This window comes from Sipha flava, unplaced genomic scaffold (assembly GCF_003268045.1).
Source record: "Sipha flava isolate LNK unplaced genomic scaffold, YSA_version1 86_pilon_pilon, whole genome shotgun sequence".
Classification (NCBI taxonomy): domain Eukaryota; kingdom Metazoa; phylum Arthropoda; class Insecta; order Hemiptera; family Aphididae; genus Sipha; species Sipha flava.
Window position 1 is genome coordinate 901,799 of NW_020273628.1, and position 16,046 is coordinate 917,844.

The following is a 16,046-nucleotide window of genomic DNA, read 5'->3' on the forward strand; positions in this document are numbered from 1 at the left end:
TAAAAATTGGTAACTTTAATAAGATTTTGCAGAACATTTTCCATCAAAAAATGATAGCAAACATTTCAATATTTTTCAAAATATAATTTAATTGATAATGTTAGTCGGATCATTACAACTTACTACTATGTAAACCATTAAATAGAATAGTTCCATATTCATCTTAGATATTTTGAACTTTATGATGATATAAATGTAAAAAAAAGTAAGTAATTTGTATATATCATTAAAAAACACTATAAATAGATATTGCACTTCGAATAAACGGGCTAAATATTAAAAGACAATTCATTTTTTTAGTAAAATAATTAAGGAATAACACACCACTATCTAAAATACCAATATATTTTCTATAACATACCGAATATAATATGGTGTGAACCAACTAAATTATACTTTTCATCAGTGAAGTAACATTCTCGAAGCTGACACAAAATCAGTATATACAAAATGTCACAATATTAGTTACAAGCAACAATGCAACGTACAAATTATGATAAAAAGAACAATTAATGTTAAAAAAATAAATTTACTTTTTATCAAATTTATTCTCACTAAATACTAACATTGAAAGTTTAAAATTAAACGTAATATATCAATAACTACTTCTCAGCATCCTTGGATGTCTTTTTGTCTGATGATTCACTACTTTTATTCCAATCTTGAAGTCCCTTAGGCAAGGATGTGTCTTCGTCCATTGAACCAGTTCCCTCAACAAATTCTTCATAAGTTGATTTCTCTACAAAAGGTCTAGCTCCTAAAAGATCAATCATATCTTCTCGACTAAGGATTTCCTGTTTTAATAATCTTTCAGCAACCTGAAGATAAAAATATAAATATTACAAATCAATGATAGCATACATAATTTTTATATACAAAAATTAATATGAACTGAATACATTTAATAATAAATAAAAAATAAATATAATAAATTTAAATTCAAATAATTTTCCAATATTATTCACATACAGCATACATACATAACATGTAAGATTATATAATTAAAAAATAAAAAGAAGATTCTTCAATTGTTAAAATAAAATAACTTCAACTTCACCTATAATATAACAATATACAATTTGAATTCTGATAGAATGGACCCACCATACTATATTAAAATTTATAGAATTTAGTAATGATTGATTATATAAAATGAATTAAAGAACAACATGTTTTTTAAAGGCGAATAAAAATGCAAAAGTAAGTATTAAAACCACAAGATTTAAGATATCAAAAATAAAATTAATAGAATGCTATTTTAGTTATTTTATAATATATTTAAACAGACAGAACTAATGGTTTCTTGGGGCATGTATATTTATTTTTATTTGTCATAAGTGATGGACTAAAATGATGACATATATAACTTGGAAGCTTACAACTTTGGTTCTCAAATTATAATTCAAATAAGAGGTATCTTAGGTAACTAGTGATTATCAAATTAAAATTTGAAAAATATAAAAAAAAATGGATAATCATTTAAAACATTAATAATAGAACCATTAATAAAACTAATGCAAACATTTTAAAAAGGTATATGGTAAGATAAAGTATACTCTTCTTTCAGTAATATGTAAATTGACATAAACAAAATATTGAACATTGAAAGAAAAAATAAATCAATACAATATTAGATGATTGTAATTACCTTTTCAATATCACTTTTATGTTTTTTAACTAGTTCCATGGTGTGATCGTAAGCTTTTGTCACCAGTAATTTTACTTCTGTATCGATCAAATGAGCAGTGGTTTCAGAGTATGGTTTCTCAAAAGTCATTTCTCCAGGTTGAGGTAAATCAAAGCTAACATTACCTACTTTTTCATTCATACCAAAATGTGCGACCTAAAACATCAACATTTTATAAATTTTTATAGATTGACCATGTCATATTATATTAATAATACTTATGATATTGTTCTATCATTTCTTACCTGTGCATAAGCATTTTCAGTAACTTTTTTCAAATCGTCTTGGGCACCAGTTGTGATTTCATTGAAAAACACTTGTTCTGAAACTCGTCCACCAAGAGTCATACACATTCTGTCAAACAACTGACGTTTGGAATATAAATATTGTTCTTTAGGTAAATATTGAGCATAACCCAATCCTTTTCCTCTTGGTATAATAGAAACCTATTAAATGAATAAATATTAAAAGAAGTCAAATTAAAATACAATAACAGAAAAAATTTATATAAATATTTGTTATCTTGGGCTTATAAACATCAAAATCATGTTAAGTAAGTATAATAAACTATAATTTATTATAATATAGAAAAATTAATATATTCCCTCTTATAAAACAACTTGTAATTTAAAATATTATTTAATATTAAAATATAATGTAATATGCATCTTAAGCTTCAAGTTTTAATTAAAAAATACAAGATTTTACTTATTTAATATAAGTAACAACCTTTATGCAATGGCCCTTTATACTTTAATTGTAAATAAATTATCTCCAACAATACTTTCAACAATGGATCTGCATATTGTAAGAACCATCCGCAGACAGCATGGCCAGCTTCATGGTAAGCTACTATTTTCTTTTCTTCTGCTTGCAGAACTCTACTCTTTTTTTCCATTCCAGCTACTACTCTCTCAATAGCTTGTTCAAAATGAGTTATTGTAATACTACTTGCCAAATCTCTGGCTGCTATTAATGCTGCTTCATTACATACATTAGCAATATCCGCCCCTGAATAAAACCAATATTAATAAATTTGGTATTAAAAAATAATCTCTGTTTATTCATAATATACCTGTAAACCCTGGCGTACGAGCTGCTAACTTTCTAGCAGTCTTCAAAATATCTAAATCGGTTTTTAATGGTTTTAGATGCACACCAAAAATAGATGCACGGCCCTTAATATCAGGAGCTGGAACATATATTTGTCGGTCAAAACGTCCAGGACGCATTAATGCCGAATCTAAAACATCTACTCTGTTAGTAGCTGCTAAAACAACTACATTAGTAGTTGTATTGAACCCTGTTGCACAAAAAAATATATGCACATTAATTCAACTACTAAATTATGATTTCAATATAATGTACCATCCATTTCTACTAGCAATTGATTTAAAGTGTTTTCTTGTTCGGAGTGACCTCCCATGTTACGACCACCTCTTTTTTTACCAACGGCGTCAATTTCATCAATAAATAATATACATGGAGCATGTTTGCGAGCCATAGTAAACATATCTCTGACTCTTGATGGGCCAACACCAACAAACATTTCCAAAAATTCTGAACCAGACACAGATAAGAAAGGTACATCTGCTTCCCCAGCAGTGGCTTTAGCGAGTAATGTTTTTCCAGTACCAGGAGGCCCTGAATATAGTTTCAATAGCAATTATTATATTTAGTTGACCATTGTTTTAATCTATGATAAATATACCTGTCAGCATAGCTCCTTTAGGAATTTTAGCTCCAAGATCTAAATATTGTTGTGGATTCTTCAAAAAATTTACAAATTCCATGATTTCTATTTTGGCTTCTTCGCAACCAGCTACATCCCTAAATCAATTAGTCAATTGAATACTATGATTATTGTAATATAATAATTATAATTGATTTACTTGAAACGGACATCAATGTCTTTTGGATCAACAAGTTTAGCTGTTGAATCCATAACCCCTCCAAAAAGCCCACCTCCTCGCTTACCACGGCCAGTCATCATTTCAGCTGATCTTCTCATCATAAATAATAAAAATCCGATAAACAATAAAGTCGGAAGGAATCCAGAAAAACTACTAGCTTCTATTTCAGTTTTGTAAACAACAGGTATAAAATTAGATGGTTCTAAATTTAATTCAATTTGTGCGTTTTCCAGACTCCTTTCAAAAGAGTCCACACTACCAATGTTAAACCACAGGGTCGCCTATAACATTTTTTTCCATATAAAGAATAAATAAAGAATTATTTTTTTGTTGAATATTTTCTTACATTTCCATCAACGGAAGATCCTGGCTGTAGGTTAACTCTCACCCATTTCTTATTAACAACTTCTAATTTATCGACCACATGTCTATTTAAATAGCTGAAATCAATAAATAAACATATATGTTTAAGATACAAAATTGTATAGTTAATATACAATTATAAAACTTAAGAAAATAATTAACAGAATTTAATCAAATTCAGATAAAATAGTAATTATTTTATGCCAAATAAAATATATTACAATATGAGTAGATACATACTTATTAACAAAATCTTTCCAAGTTATTTCTTTGTAGGTCATATTATAGTAGCCAATAATACTGATTAAACCAAGTACGCCAGCTACACCATACAAAAGCCATTTTTCTTTTTCAGAATCACCAGAAGATCCAGATGATCTAATAAAACAAAGAAAAATAATTCATTAATAAACAGTTATTTAGTACATTTCAAACATAATTATTATTAAATAATGAAGGTTTTTATAATCCTTCAATAATAACTTTAAGGGGGGGTAAAAATTAATTTGACATAGGTATTTTTCAAATTACTTAACTCATTTTTTTTTAAAAATAAGAACAAACTCAAGTTCGCTATTATTATGTATATTTAACTAAAAGTACAATAAGAAGATAACATTTTGAAATTAATTTCCCAAATATTTATTAATAATAAATGTATTAAAATATTATATAACATATGTATAATTCTAACAATTTAGAAAAATAACTTGAAATATGAGTTGATAAGTAAAAATAATACTGAATATTCATCTTCTTTTTCATCTGAGTCGGACTCAGGAATCGGTTGCACTGCATTTATAAAGTCTTAATACTCCAGTTTTATTTATTTCAGTAAATGTATAAAATCTAAAATAACTTTATAGTCGGAATGATCATTCTATATGAGTATATTTTTTTCCTTAGACAATTTTTATTTAAAACTATTTTAGTAATTGTTAATGTAACCAATTTACATTTAAAAAACTAACTAGATACATATTGTACATGCTACATAAAGAAGATATATGGCAACAATAATGATAGTCTCATTTGTACATTTATAATTGTAAAACAGTTATTATAATGATACAGTTTAAGATATATTTTTTACAAATTACTTTGAGTTATCTATTTTTACATTTGACTTATAGCGACAAATATTGCATTAAGTGTAAAGGAATTTCTAAAGAACAGGAAAATAATTTAAGTTTTCAAAATCAACTGTATTATCAATGTAAATTATAATAAGCAAAAATAATAAAAGCCATAATACTAAAAATTTTAATTTAGAAAAGATTTGAAAAATAATTCTTGAGTTTTCACTAATTTTGATTTTTTTAAGTATATAGATAAGCAGTTTAATAGTATAAAAAATAATGAATTACAAAATAACTGTAATAAATATTAACATAATTCTATAAAATTTAAAGTAATATTTTATTTAATATAATTGTTGATTAAGTAAATTTAACTCAGCTAATTAAAGAAAAAAATTAGAAATTTAATATTATAAATATCATTGAAAATAAGTGACTTTGATGTACTTTTAAAAGAAAAAAAAATCTATTAAATTAGTAATCAACAAATATTAAAGTTTTATGTTGTTTTGCCAGTCAAGTTTTAAGAATTGTAAAAAAAAATTTAATTGGAGGGGGGGGTAAGGTTTTTACATTTTGGAAAGTTTAGTCTTTTAGTCTGTATCTATATGTACTTATGTATTAGGTACTAATGAATTTTAAAGTATTTAGTTTAAGGATCAAAATTACTAAGAAAGAATTGTTGGCATTTTACCATTTATTAAGAGAATGGATTGCACCATGTTGTAAAATCATAAGAAATCCAAATTAATTATTCATATTTATAAATTAATAATATATACATATATTTATAAAATAAAATATATAATTGAGATATAACGAAACATGACAGATAATAAAGGTTACATGGCATTAGAATCCAATAGATAATAACTTAAATAAATTATTTGAATATCTAATATAAAAAAATTGTAATAACTTCATTGGTTTTCGATTATAGAAACAGTAAGAAATAAAAAAATTAAAATTGTAAACCTATCAATAAACAATCAACACATAGAGTAAAAATCTATTTATGTATCTTTAGACTTCATAAAGTGATATAATTGATAAATCTGAATGAACGTATATAAAATTAACAAGACTATAATCGAAACAAAATTTTTAAATAAACCATGTTGTTATTCGTTATGTACTATATAAATATTTGTCTTATAGCAGTTCAGTTTATTTTAAAAACATACATTGAAAATTTCTTTTAAATGATAAGCATATAAACGGTATTGTAATGGTAACACGTACCCTTGAGACATTCTGTTTATTCTCTTCTTAAATGCATTATCAAACGGATTGGGAATACCCTGGGGGCTGTCGGACTTTTTGCTTTTGGATTTGTTGTCTTTGTCAAAATATTTTTCGAAACCCGTCGGTGGTTTTTCGTTCCAAGCGGTCCATTCCTTGAGCACCGTGCCCAGACTCGGCAACACCTGACGTCTGCTCAACAAGCTCAACTGACGGTTCAACTGTAAAACAATCAAAACCATTCGGTGACGACGGTACTCGATGCGTATTCAACGACACTTCTGACGCGCCCGGTGCCGAGACGGCTGTTATAAACACATATATTTCTGTACTCACGGCGAAGTTGTCCAAACGGCCCGTACGGATACCGTTCATCAACAGCCTTTCGACCTTCTTCGATATCGCGAAAAACCTCTGCGACATGTTCACTAACCTAATCTAACTACAACTAAATAATAATCGAACGGCACATGCGACGACGGAAATTTAACGAATCGGACGGGACGGTTGGTCTGGCATTGTATATTTCATGTACGAAAATTAACGTTATCAGAATTTTTCTGCCCGCAGTGCTCCGATCGCGACGGCCGGTGATAACGCGCAATGGTGCCAGCGGACGGACGGCCGACCACGCGGTTGGTGTCACTGCAGCAATGGGCGGCGGTCGCGGCTCGGGGGAAAACAATAAGCGTTGGATAGCCGTCGCGGCGTACTTTCAAACGCGCGGTCCCTGCTCGGCCAGCAACAGAGTCAGGAGCGTGTTAAGATTTACTTCTAGGGGAGGGGACTCAAATTTTTTTTCTAATTCAGGCTCAAAATGTACAAGCCAAATTTTAGTAATATTTAAATCGGGTGCATCCTTAATATTTGTGTTTTTTTTTTTTTTTTTTTTAATCTTATGTCGGATCCACTTAGAAGTTGTTTTTTAACACCTGTTTGTGTTTTTAAAGTTACGCTTGTGTTTTATTTGATTTTTCACTAAGTATGGACCCGACTAAAATCACAATTCAGTATTCACAGCAACGCGTAATTTGATCCACATTAAAAAAATGTATAATGTGTATCTCACATACTCGTATAATCGATTGTTTAAATACATATTCAGGGGAGGTGCGATCGCTCCCTCCGCACCACCTCTTAAATAGGCCCCTGAACAGAATTAGATCGGTTTATTTAGTCCACGCGGTCAGCCCTGTTGGCACCGATCGCACCAACAACGGTAGTAGGCCACGAAAATGTCGGGTCTGTGCGATCGCTGCGGTCGGTACAGGGATGGGCCAATGACAACGCTGTAATGATCTTTTGAACTTGAAACCAATATACCAGCGGTTCAAACCACGAGCACTTTCATAGGACACCGCGGTCTGCGGTTCATAACGAATAGTTTAAAATGTATAGAATTTTTTCTCCTTATTGTTTTCGTCAAAACTTTATAGCAAATAATGTAATATTTTCTGTTATATAATCGGACATTTTCATTTAAACCTTATAATATTTGTATGTAATAATTATAATAATAATAACAATAATTGTTGTTTATTTATTATTTTTAAGTTTAAAAATACATTAATTTACAATTAAATTAAATTTTAATAAAATTGGTTATCAATGAGTATTTTTTTTTTTATTTCCTTTTTGTTCTGTCTTTCATGTTATTCACAGCCGGGCACCATGACTAAATTGGGTTCAAAATAAAAGGCACCACGGAGAAGAAAGTTTGGAAACCGCTGCAATGTATCATTGTTCTCGAAAAAAAACGATTTCGAATGGAAGAGATCGGTCGGATTGGCTCATTTTTCTAGAGATGATTTGTGGAGCGGTGGAACCCAATTTTTAATGTGGCGTCAAACTTTAAACGACCTAACTCTTGCACATAGAAAATTAAGCATGCTAGATTTGGAAAAATAGAAAATTGTCGAGTAACTATAAACAGAACGAATTTCACTAACTATAGTGTTAATAGTGTCAATAACTATTTCAAGACCACGAAATGTCTTTGAAATATATTTGTACGTATTCGGTAAATGTTTCGAGTTGCTACGGTTAATATTCATAGGATGACTACGGTACTATTTATTCTTTAATAGAAATTTGCTGAAATATACAAATTCGTCCACATCCACTTTCTAACGTTTATAAAACATTTTTGCAAATTTCCAGTAAAGCTTTTATTTTAGCTACAAAGAAAATCCTGTGAAAATACAAATCTCCAATTATCAAAATCGTCCTATTACCCCTTCCCCTCCCCTCACTCGATGACAACGGTCCTAGAACTACTAATCGATTTTTATAGTTGAGTAAAATGTTAAAACTCAGAAATTTGGTACTAAACGAAGGCGTGTATATTTTAACTGTTCACTATTTTCATTTGCATTCACGTTTCAATTATAATGTCCAATAATCGCGGCGATCAGTGCGTTGCATGTCGAGTGATGTCAAAAGCCACAAGTTTTTAAACTTTTTTAACTAAAAAATATAAACGAAATAAAATTGGAATCATGATCATGGCACACATTCTAGTTGAAACACACTGCGGCGGAGAGCACAAGACACCGACAAATAATTAACGCGCATTACATGGATATGGCAATAATACGCGCATGAGTACACATTCCAAAAACGTGTTATACTGCTAAAAATGTTGATAAAATCGAAGCAATAATCAGCAAGTACCTAAATTGAATATCTGAATTCAATGAAATCAAAGGAATATCCTGAAAAAATTTGATGCACATTAAAATATTGGTATACTGATCGAAGCGTATGTTTGTTTACGTGTTCTGCTCAACACGTGAAATAAATATGTATTAGAGGTATATTATTATTATTATTTATCCTCTTGATACAAACACAAAAATGACGTGAGGTTATTAAATGAATTGAACTTTTTAATTATCGAAGGTTTAAAAGTCTCATGCAACCCTATGCCTAACTTCTTAGTAGTTTTCGTGTGTCCATAATGCTAAAAAACAATACTAATGATACACATCACAGTTTTACATTATTTGAAAAATAAATACCTACCAAAAACAAATGTGTTTTTATTATACTTTTTTTTATTTTATTTTATCGTAAAATGCACAACGTCATATAGAGATGTCAATTCATGTTATGTAAATTAAATTGTGTTGTTTGAGTTCGACTAAGTTTGTAAATAAAGGTGCTAGAAATTCGCTCAATAAATATGAATCAAAAACATATTTCTTTTGTAGACTACGAACATTTCAAAAATCTAAATCTGAAATCCGTATAATTTCATTGTAATTGGACAATCTGCAAAAATAAATATGCACTCAGAAATATTATTTTCAATTAATTTCATAAAAAAGGTATGATAAAAAATTAAATCGAGCATAAAAATCATCATAATTTATTCTATATATGTAACGTGCACTTGCTGTAGTAAACATTAGACGGGCAAAGACAATTAAACACGAGCAGACATCCATCAGACGGATATCTTGTTATGTATTATTATCTGTGAAAATGATGATGACCATATCTTGATATCTTCATACGATCAAAGTTTACACAGTGGACGTTTTATTCGACATATTCGGCCACTTCCAACTTGTTCTATTCGTTAATAATCTGAATATTATCTTATAAAATCGAATCCGGTTGTCATCCGAATAATTTTTTCTACCAGTATGTTACAAATTCAGAACGGTACGCGATATAAGAAACCGAAGACGTCACAGTGCGGGATTAAAATACGACGCTCTTATTGGTCGATTTCAAATTGCCACACTTTTATATATGAATCGTTATTGATTAACTATATTTTAATTATATTATTATTATGTTTAATTTTGTGATAATCATCACTTAATCATCATGTTAATATCATTGGTATTATTGATTATCGCTTAATAATTATATGGAGAAACAATGTTACTTACTTTTCTTATTTTTTAAATAATATTTGCACATCAAGTCATCAAATATGAATCTTAAAAATATCATTGATGAAATAAGTAATAGAGAATTGCGTTGCGAATTAGTTACTATTTAGAATGATGTCGAAGTGATACATTGTAATTTATATATTGAAGATGATGTTGACATATTTTTTGCTTTATTCGAAGAAAAATGTGCCACTAATTGGATTGTTCAGGGCCAATTAAATAATCCAGTGAGGTGTGTAAAATATATAATTAAGTATATTTATATTTGCTGATATTTATTATTACCATTCTTAATATTTATACATTCTTAATGATATTTTGAATATCAAATTTTAAGACGTAGAAATAACCACAGTATAATTACTTGTTAGTAATATCACTGAATATTACTAACAAATTTTACATTATTATTATAAATAATAATGATTAAAATAATATAAAATTCATGTTAATACCAAATAGGACAGGTATTTAAATTATTTTACAATAATTGTATGCAAGTTCTAATTATAAAATATTGAAATTGTAAGTTGTACCTATTAAGTATTATTAACTATTAACAAAAACGAACAATATTACAATAGATTAATCAAAACAATTAGGAAATTTTTTTAAGAAACCCTAAGATCACATTACCCTCATTTAAGAGTGTTACAAACATTAATTATTCAGTTATTGAAAATTTAAAATTAAATTATATCAATGAACAAATAAATTAATGGGTAAATAATGATAAAACTGTATATTTTTAACACATACTTCTGAAAACTGGATTTATTCTAAAAATTGTAACTGCCACTGGTTATGATGTAATGATTATGTTTACCAATCAAAGTAAGTCTTGAAGATAATGTAGGTATAATTTTAAGAGGTCATGTAAAATAATGCTGATATTATATAAATCATAAAATAAATATAGAATACTCTAGCATTAATCTGGACAATTATTCTTATTTATTTCATCTATGATATTTTTAAGATGCATATTTGATGACTTGATATACAAATATTATTTAATTTACTTTAATTTTTCCTATTTATTTCATCTATGATGATAGCTCAATAATAATAATTCATATAATAAAAGCGCGGCAATTTGAAATCGACCAATAAGAGCATCATATTTTAAACCCGCACTGTGACGTCTAGGGTTTCTTATATCGCGAACGGTACACTGAAAAAATATTTATAAAGTAATTCGATCATTAGTAATTAAATATTTGTAAAAGTCATAATGTGTAAAAATATGGATTTTAGAGGATGGATTTTTAAGAAAAAATAAGTTTGTTTTTTCACTAGGCCGACAAGTTTCACATTTGACGGACGACTGTATGAGATTATTTCCATCTCTTTCGTCCAATACTAGGTTTTTCATAGTTTTTGAATAACATATTCAACCGAAGCGTTTCCATCACCATCAACTGCATCATCGAGGACAATTTCGGCTTGTGCGTAATCGAGTATTCGCATAGTTTCTCAATCACGCCGCTCTGCAATTTGTAATTCATAATTTAAACGCGCGTGTTTTGCGATAGATGCTTTGTATTTAAAACACTATTTTGCGCTGAAATAATCGAAGTAAAGTGAAGTGGTGGTAAATCTTACAATTTTGAATGCGTTTCCGGCGTGCTCTGGTATAATACACACGCATTCATTCGATTGATGTTTCTTTTGAGCTCTCCGCGAGTTTTGCCACGCACATCTCTAGTACAGGAGGCACTAAAACGTTCACTTTTAAGAGTTCGCATATGAGCCTGGAAGTTAAGGATAAACATTTTTTACTCCTATTATTTCATCTCTTCCGATCATAAAATTGTTAAACTATCGGTTGCGAGTATACCTGCAGTTTGCAATCGCACGACTCCTGTGGTCCAATTCTTTTTGATCGTATGACGATTGGAGTATTTTTCGCATTTTCTGTAACGTTACAACCATATCGCATTAGGATATTTACGCAAAAAAAAAAAAATAAAATAAAAAAATATGATAATTTTATTGTTTGTCAAATCAAACAAATTCGGCGCTATTGAGAGTCGTTCATACTTTATTTTTACAGGATTCGATTTCGATGCGATCTTTGGTTATCATTTGTTTACGGTTGAACATCGCCTCGAATTCGTTTTGACACACTGTAATCAACTGCGTTCTAAACGAAGTAATGAATTTCCGGTCTTTTGAATGCACTACCATGTCTTTCATAAGCGAACAAATATGCGCGTATTGAGGGATTAATTCCGGTTTGTCCATAGCCTAAGAAATTTAAAAATATAAAATAATTCACACCATTAAAGCATATATCAATGTGTATCATAATTTAATTCTATTTTTTTTTTTTTTTGTATACCTTCTGAAATAAAAGTTCAACCACGTTTTTCAGACAACCGTCTGTTTTTATTGGTAGCGAAATCATTTTTTTCGCCATCGGCACAATATTTTCCGCAGTTATATTGTCAATAATCGATCGATATTTTTTCTGCATTTCCTGCAAGAACGACAAAATACGTTTAGTCACTCGTAAAATTCTAATTCAAAATATAACGTGTTTCGTCGAATAAAATTTACTTCTATTTCAATATCCTCAGTGTTCGGCGAATGGCATTCTTCTATGCTCTCGGGCAGTAGGCCTATACATGGCAATTCCAGTGATTTGTTATTATTTTCAACATCACTTGAAGGTAACAATGACTGTTTTGGACCACTTATTTCTGTGGCATTTGCTAATTCATCATTTTGAATCACAACGACCTGAAGAAAAACAACAAATGAATTTAAATAAATATTTAATGCTCAAATATCATTATATTATATTTTAAATATTTTCATAATTCATTCTTCAACTAATAATTTTTAAAAACATCATCGTAAAAACAATAATTTTGTTGAAATAATTTAAATAAATATATAATAAAAAAAAAGATCCATTCTCGTACGATTTTGCAACATTTTTAACTACTTATTTCACTAGTCGAAAAAAATAAAATAAATTGTTTGTCGTTGATTTTAAAATATATTATAACCTTTTGAATTTCCTTAGACGGCTTAATTTTTATTTGGTCGTTCAGTTTTCGTGGTGTGTTTTTCTATTAAAAATGACATAAGAATGTTAACACGTAATTTACAACAAAATTATTTCAACTATGTTACGAGTATCATAACTTTCGTTGAATTAATAAAAAAATATATGTATATTACTGTCGATAATACATTCAGTGCCGGTGCTGAGAGTTTTTCCGGTTTCGATGATATCTTTGGGTTGCATACCTCCTGTTTGGGACGAATATTTCTTGGTACCCAATCATTGTCCTTCAGTTCTATCGTATCCTGTATCATGAATCGTATTCTCATTGAAATTGTATTCTTGTACTTTGCAGACATGTACTCGTGAAGTTTATTAAAAGTGGTTTTCTGTAATCATAATCCAACCAATAAACATTACAACGAATTTTGATATTTCGATCGCGTTTCAACGATCGAAAAATTGCATTAGTAAAGTATCGTATAGTCCATAATGAGAACTCGACATTTTCTTACGTGACTTATTGTTTTTCCAGTATGTTTTAGTATATTACATGCACATTCAAGGGTTTCTTCATTTGGCGTTTTAAGTAGGTATTTTATACTTGTTTCCAGAGTTTGACTCATTAATATACCCACCTTATAAAGTTCGCACATGTATCTGAAAATCAAAAAATACATCGTTTACAGCCGACATTACTAATTTAATTTTACTCTTGTACACTATGTTCGTACCTGCAATTTCCTACAGATCTTTTCCTGTAGGCCATTTCTTCTTGGTCATACTTAGATTTAAGTTGATCCTTAACACCCTGTAAAATTGTATTCTTATTGTATAACGTGTAAGAGAGATGGTGTCATAGTCAATGGAAGCTATATCAAAGATTTGAATGAGATGTTTACTTGATCTTGGTAATCATCGATTGCTCGAAGTTCTTTGGCCAAAGTTTCTTCGTGAACGCGCATTTCATTTAACCGTTCTTGACAGCACTTTGTCAATAATTTTTTGAAAGAATTTTTCGACTTCGTGCCGTTCTGATTTACTTCTTTCTTGTCTATTGCCGTGCATATGTATGCGTATTGCGGAGTATAATTCGGTTCGTTTATAGCCTGAAAAGTATTTATGGTTAAAAATATACACAATAATCGTCTCTGCAGATAGGCAAATGTTTAAATGAGTTGCAAATATTCAAAAACAAATCGTAAATTACTTATGCACAGATGGACATGTATACTTTATGACATACTTTTTGAAACAATAGTTCTATGACTTTGTTTTTGCACTTTTCCGTTACGATCGGCAAACACATAATAGATTCCGTCAACAGGACCATGTTATCCGGTGACAATTTATTAAGAATGGACATGAACTTCTTTCGAACATCCTTGATGAGCAGAAAAAAAGAACGAATTATGGTTATTTTCGTATAAAGTCGCACAACAGAAATAAAATGTTTAGCATAATCCGAAGTGGATCTCGCATATCGCTCGACGCGATTTCGCTATCGAACGAAATACTACTCAATTATTTACTTCTATCTGTAATTCTTCATCGCTCAACGGTTGACTGTTGTTCGTGCCCTTCGCTCTCAGGCACGAAGGAACCCACGCGTTCTCTGATGTATGCAATTTAATTTCATCTTTTTTCGGCAGGAAAAAATTAATCACCTTTCGCTTGGTAGATCCCGGATTTGGATCCACGATGGATGGCATCATCGTCTGAAGTAATCGTTTAAAACAGTATTTCTTTAGATCAAAAACGTACGAAATGTATATTATCACTAGATTACCGCGGCAATCGGCGTTCCTGACTGGTCCGTCTGACGTCTTCGCAATTGATACGATTGCACATCCCGTTCCATCGGTTGTCTGTTTACAGGGTTTCGGGTCATGAATCCCTCGCACTGCAAGTTTCCGGTTTCGTTGTTCGGTGCTTCAGATGCTGAATTTTAGTTTTACACGAATTATTTATACGCAATAAAAATTTTCGCGTTCTATTTACTATTATTTTAATTAAAATGTTTACCGTTGATTGCTTTGCATTGACTCATCTTTCCTGTTTCTATTTTTATAGAGAAGTAAAATTTATATAAATGATGTATTACACCACCGATTGAATACTCTGAAGAAAAATATGAAATGACGAATGATATTTTCAAAATATAAATTCGTGGCAATTTCACAGAACAGAATTGGTCAACTGAAATATATTTTCATTTGTTTATGCATATCAATTTTTTTTATTTTTATGTTGCATAGTAGCCAAAAATACATAAGTCAAAACGATATTAGCCAACCTGTTTTTAATCAAACATAATAATAATTATTTGTTACAATTATTGTGAAAATTCTAAAATACGACTTCGATTAAATACTTCATTGGACGATAGCAGTTTGGTTTACATCCGAGTCTAACACAGACGTGTGTGATATTAACAGCATAAAGATTTTTTTCCCCCAGAGGTGCGGGATCAGTTCTATAGATCACGTCTTCTTTTGATTTTACTTAACCGAATTCCTATTCATTGCGAAGAAACATATTGAAACGTCGTTAATTTTTTTAAAGACACATAAACGATTTTTTCCGTTCGTTTATTGTTAAATGTGGATGATTTAAATAATTATAAAAATTAAAAGAATGATTTTTCACAAACTTTGTTTAGAAATGTATTTACTTAATTTACTGATTACCGTTGATTCAACTATTGATTATTATTATTATTATTATAAAAATTATTACATATTTTTCTTTTATATGTAGAAAGAACTTGAACAATTCTTCAACTGAAAAGTTCCAAAGCTATCACGCACGTTGGCTGAAATATCGTTTCACAACTGT

The 16,046-nt window shown here is 29.5% G+C and overlaps 2 protein-coding genes across 2 annotated transcripts; both read right to left on the reverse strand.

Moving 5' to 3' along the window:
* Positions 1-327: 327 nt before the first annotated feature.
* On the reverse strand, positions 328-6,830 carry LOC112693412 (AFG3-like protein 2). Its single transcript, XM_025568467.1, has 12 exons — positions 6,621-6,830; positions 6,285-6,505; positions 4,204-4,341; positions 3,947-4,040; positions 3,580-3,881; positions 3,399-3,517; positions 3,056-3,331; positions 2,763-2,990; positions 2,472-2,698; positions 1,933-2,133; positions 1,649-1,843; positions 328-818 (listed from the first exon to the last, which is right to left on the reverse strand). The coding sequence occupies exons 1-12, from the start codon at positions 6,705-6,707 to the stop codon at positions 603-605; spliced, it is 2,304 nt and encodes a 767-aa protein (XP_025424252.1). The 5' UTR covers positions 6,708-6,830; the 3' UTR covers positions 328-602.
* Positions 6,831-11,241: 4,411 nt separating this feature from the next.
* LOC112693419 (eukaryotic translation initiation factor 4 gamma 3-like) lies at positions 11,242-14,013 on the reverse strand. The gene is made up of 10 exons (XM_025568478.1): positions 13,943-14,013; positions 13,724-13,868; positions 13,385-13,597; positions 13,210-13,272; positions 12,755-12,937; positions 12,537-12,674; positions 12,236-12,442; positions 12,033-12,109; positions 11,798-11,946; positions 11,242-11,682 (listed from the first exon to the last, which is right to left on the reverse strand). Exons 1-9 carry the CDS (start codon positions 13,975-13,977, stop codon positions 11,844-11,846), a joined length of 1,164 nt encoding a protein of 387 aa, XP_025424263.1. The 5' UTR covers positions 13,978-14,013; the 3' UTR covers positions 11,242-11,682; positions 11,798-11,843.
* Positions 14,014-16,046: the final 2,033 nt, after the last annotated feature.

Excerpts from the sequence above, each read along its gene's own strand:
- LOC112693412 (XM_025568467.1), bottom strand. The coding sequence starts at position 6,707 with ATGTCGCAGAGGTTTTTCGCGATATCGAAGAAGGTCGAAAGGCTGTTG. Across the intron at positions 3,882-3,946 it reads GATCTTCCGTTGATGGAAAT|GCGACCCTGTGGTTTAACAT; the intron begins GTAAGAAAATAT and ends AAAATGTTATAG. Across the intron at positions 2,991-3,055 it reads ATTGCTAGTAGAAATGGATG|GGTTCAATACAACTACTAAT; the intron begins GTACATTATATT and ends TTTGTGCAACAG.
- LOC112693419 (XM_025568478.1), bottom strand. The coding sequence starts at position 13,977 with ATGGCCTACAGGAAAAGATCTGTAGGAAATTGCAG. Across the intron at positions 13,598-13,723 it reads CTGGAAAAACAATAAGTCAC|AAAACCACTTTTAATAAACT; the intron begins GTAAGAAAATGT and ends TTATGATTACAG. Across the intron at positions 11,947-12,032 it reads CGTGCGATTGCAAACTGCAG|GCTCATATGCGAACTCTTAA; the intron begins GTATACTCGCAA and ends CTTAACTTCCAG.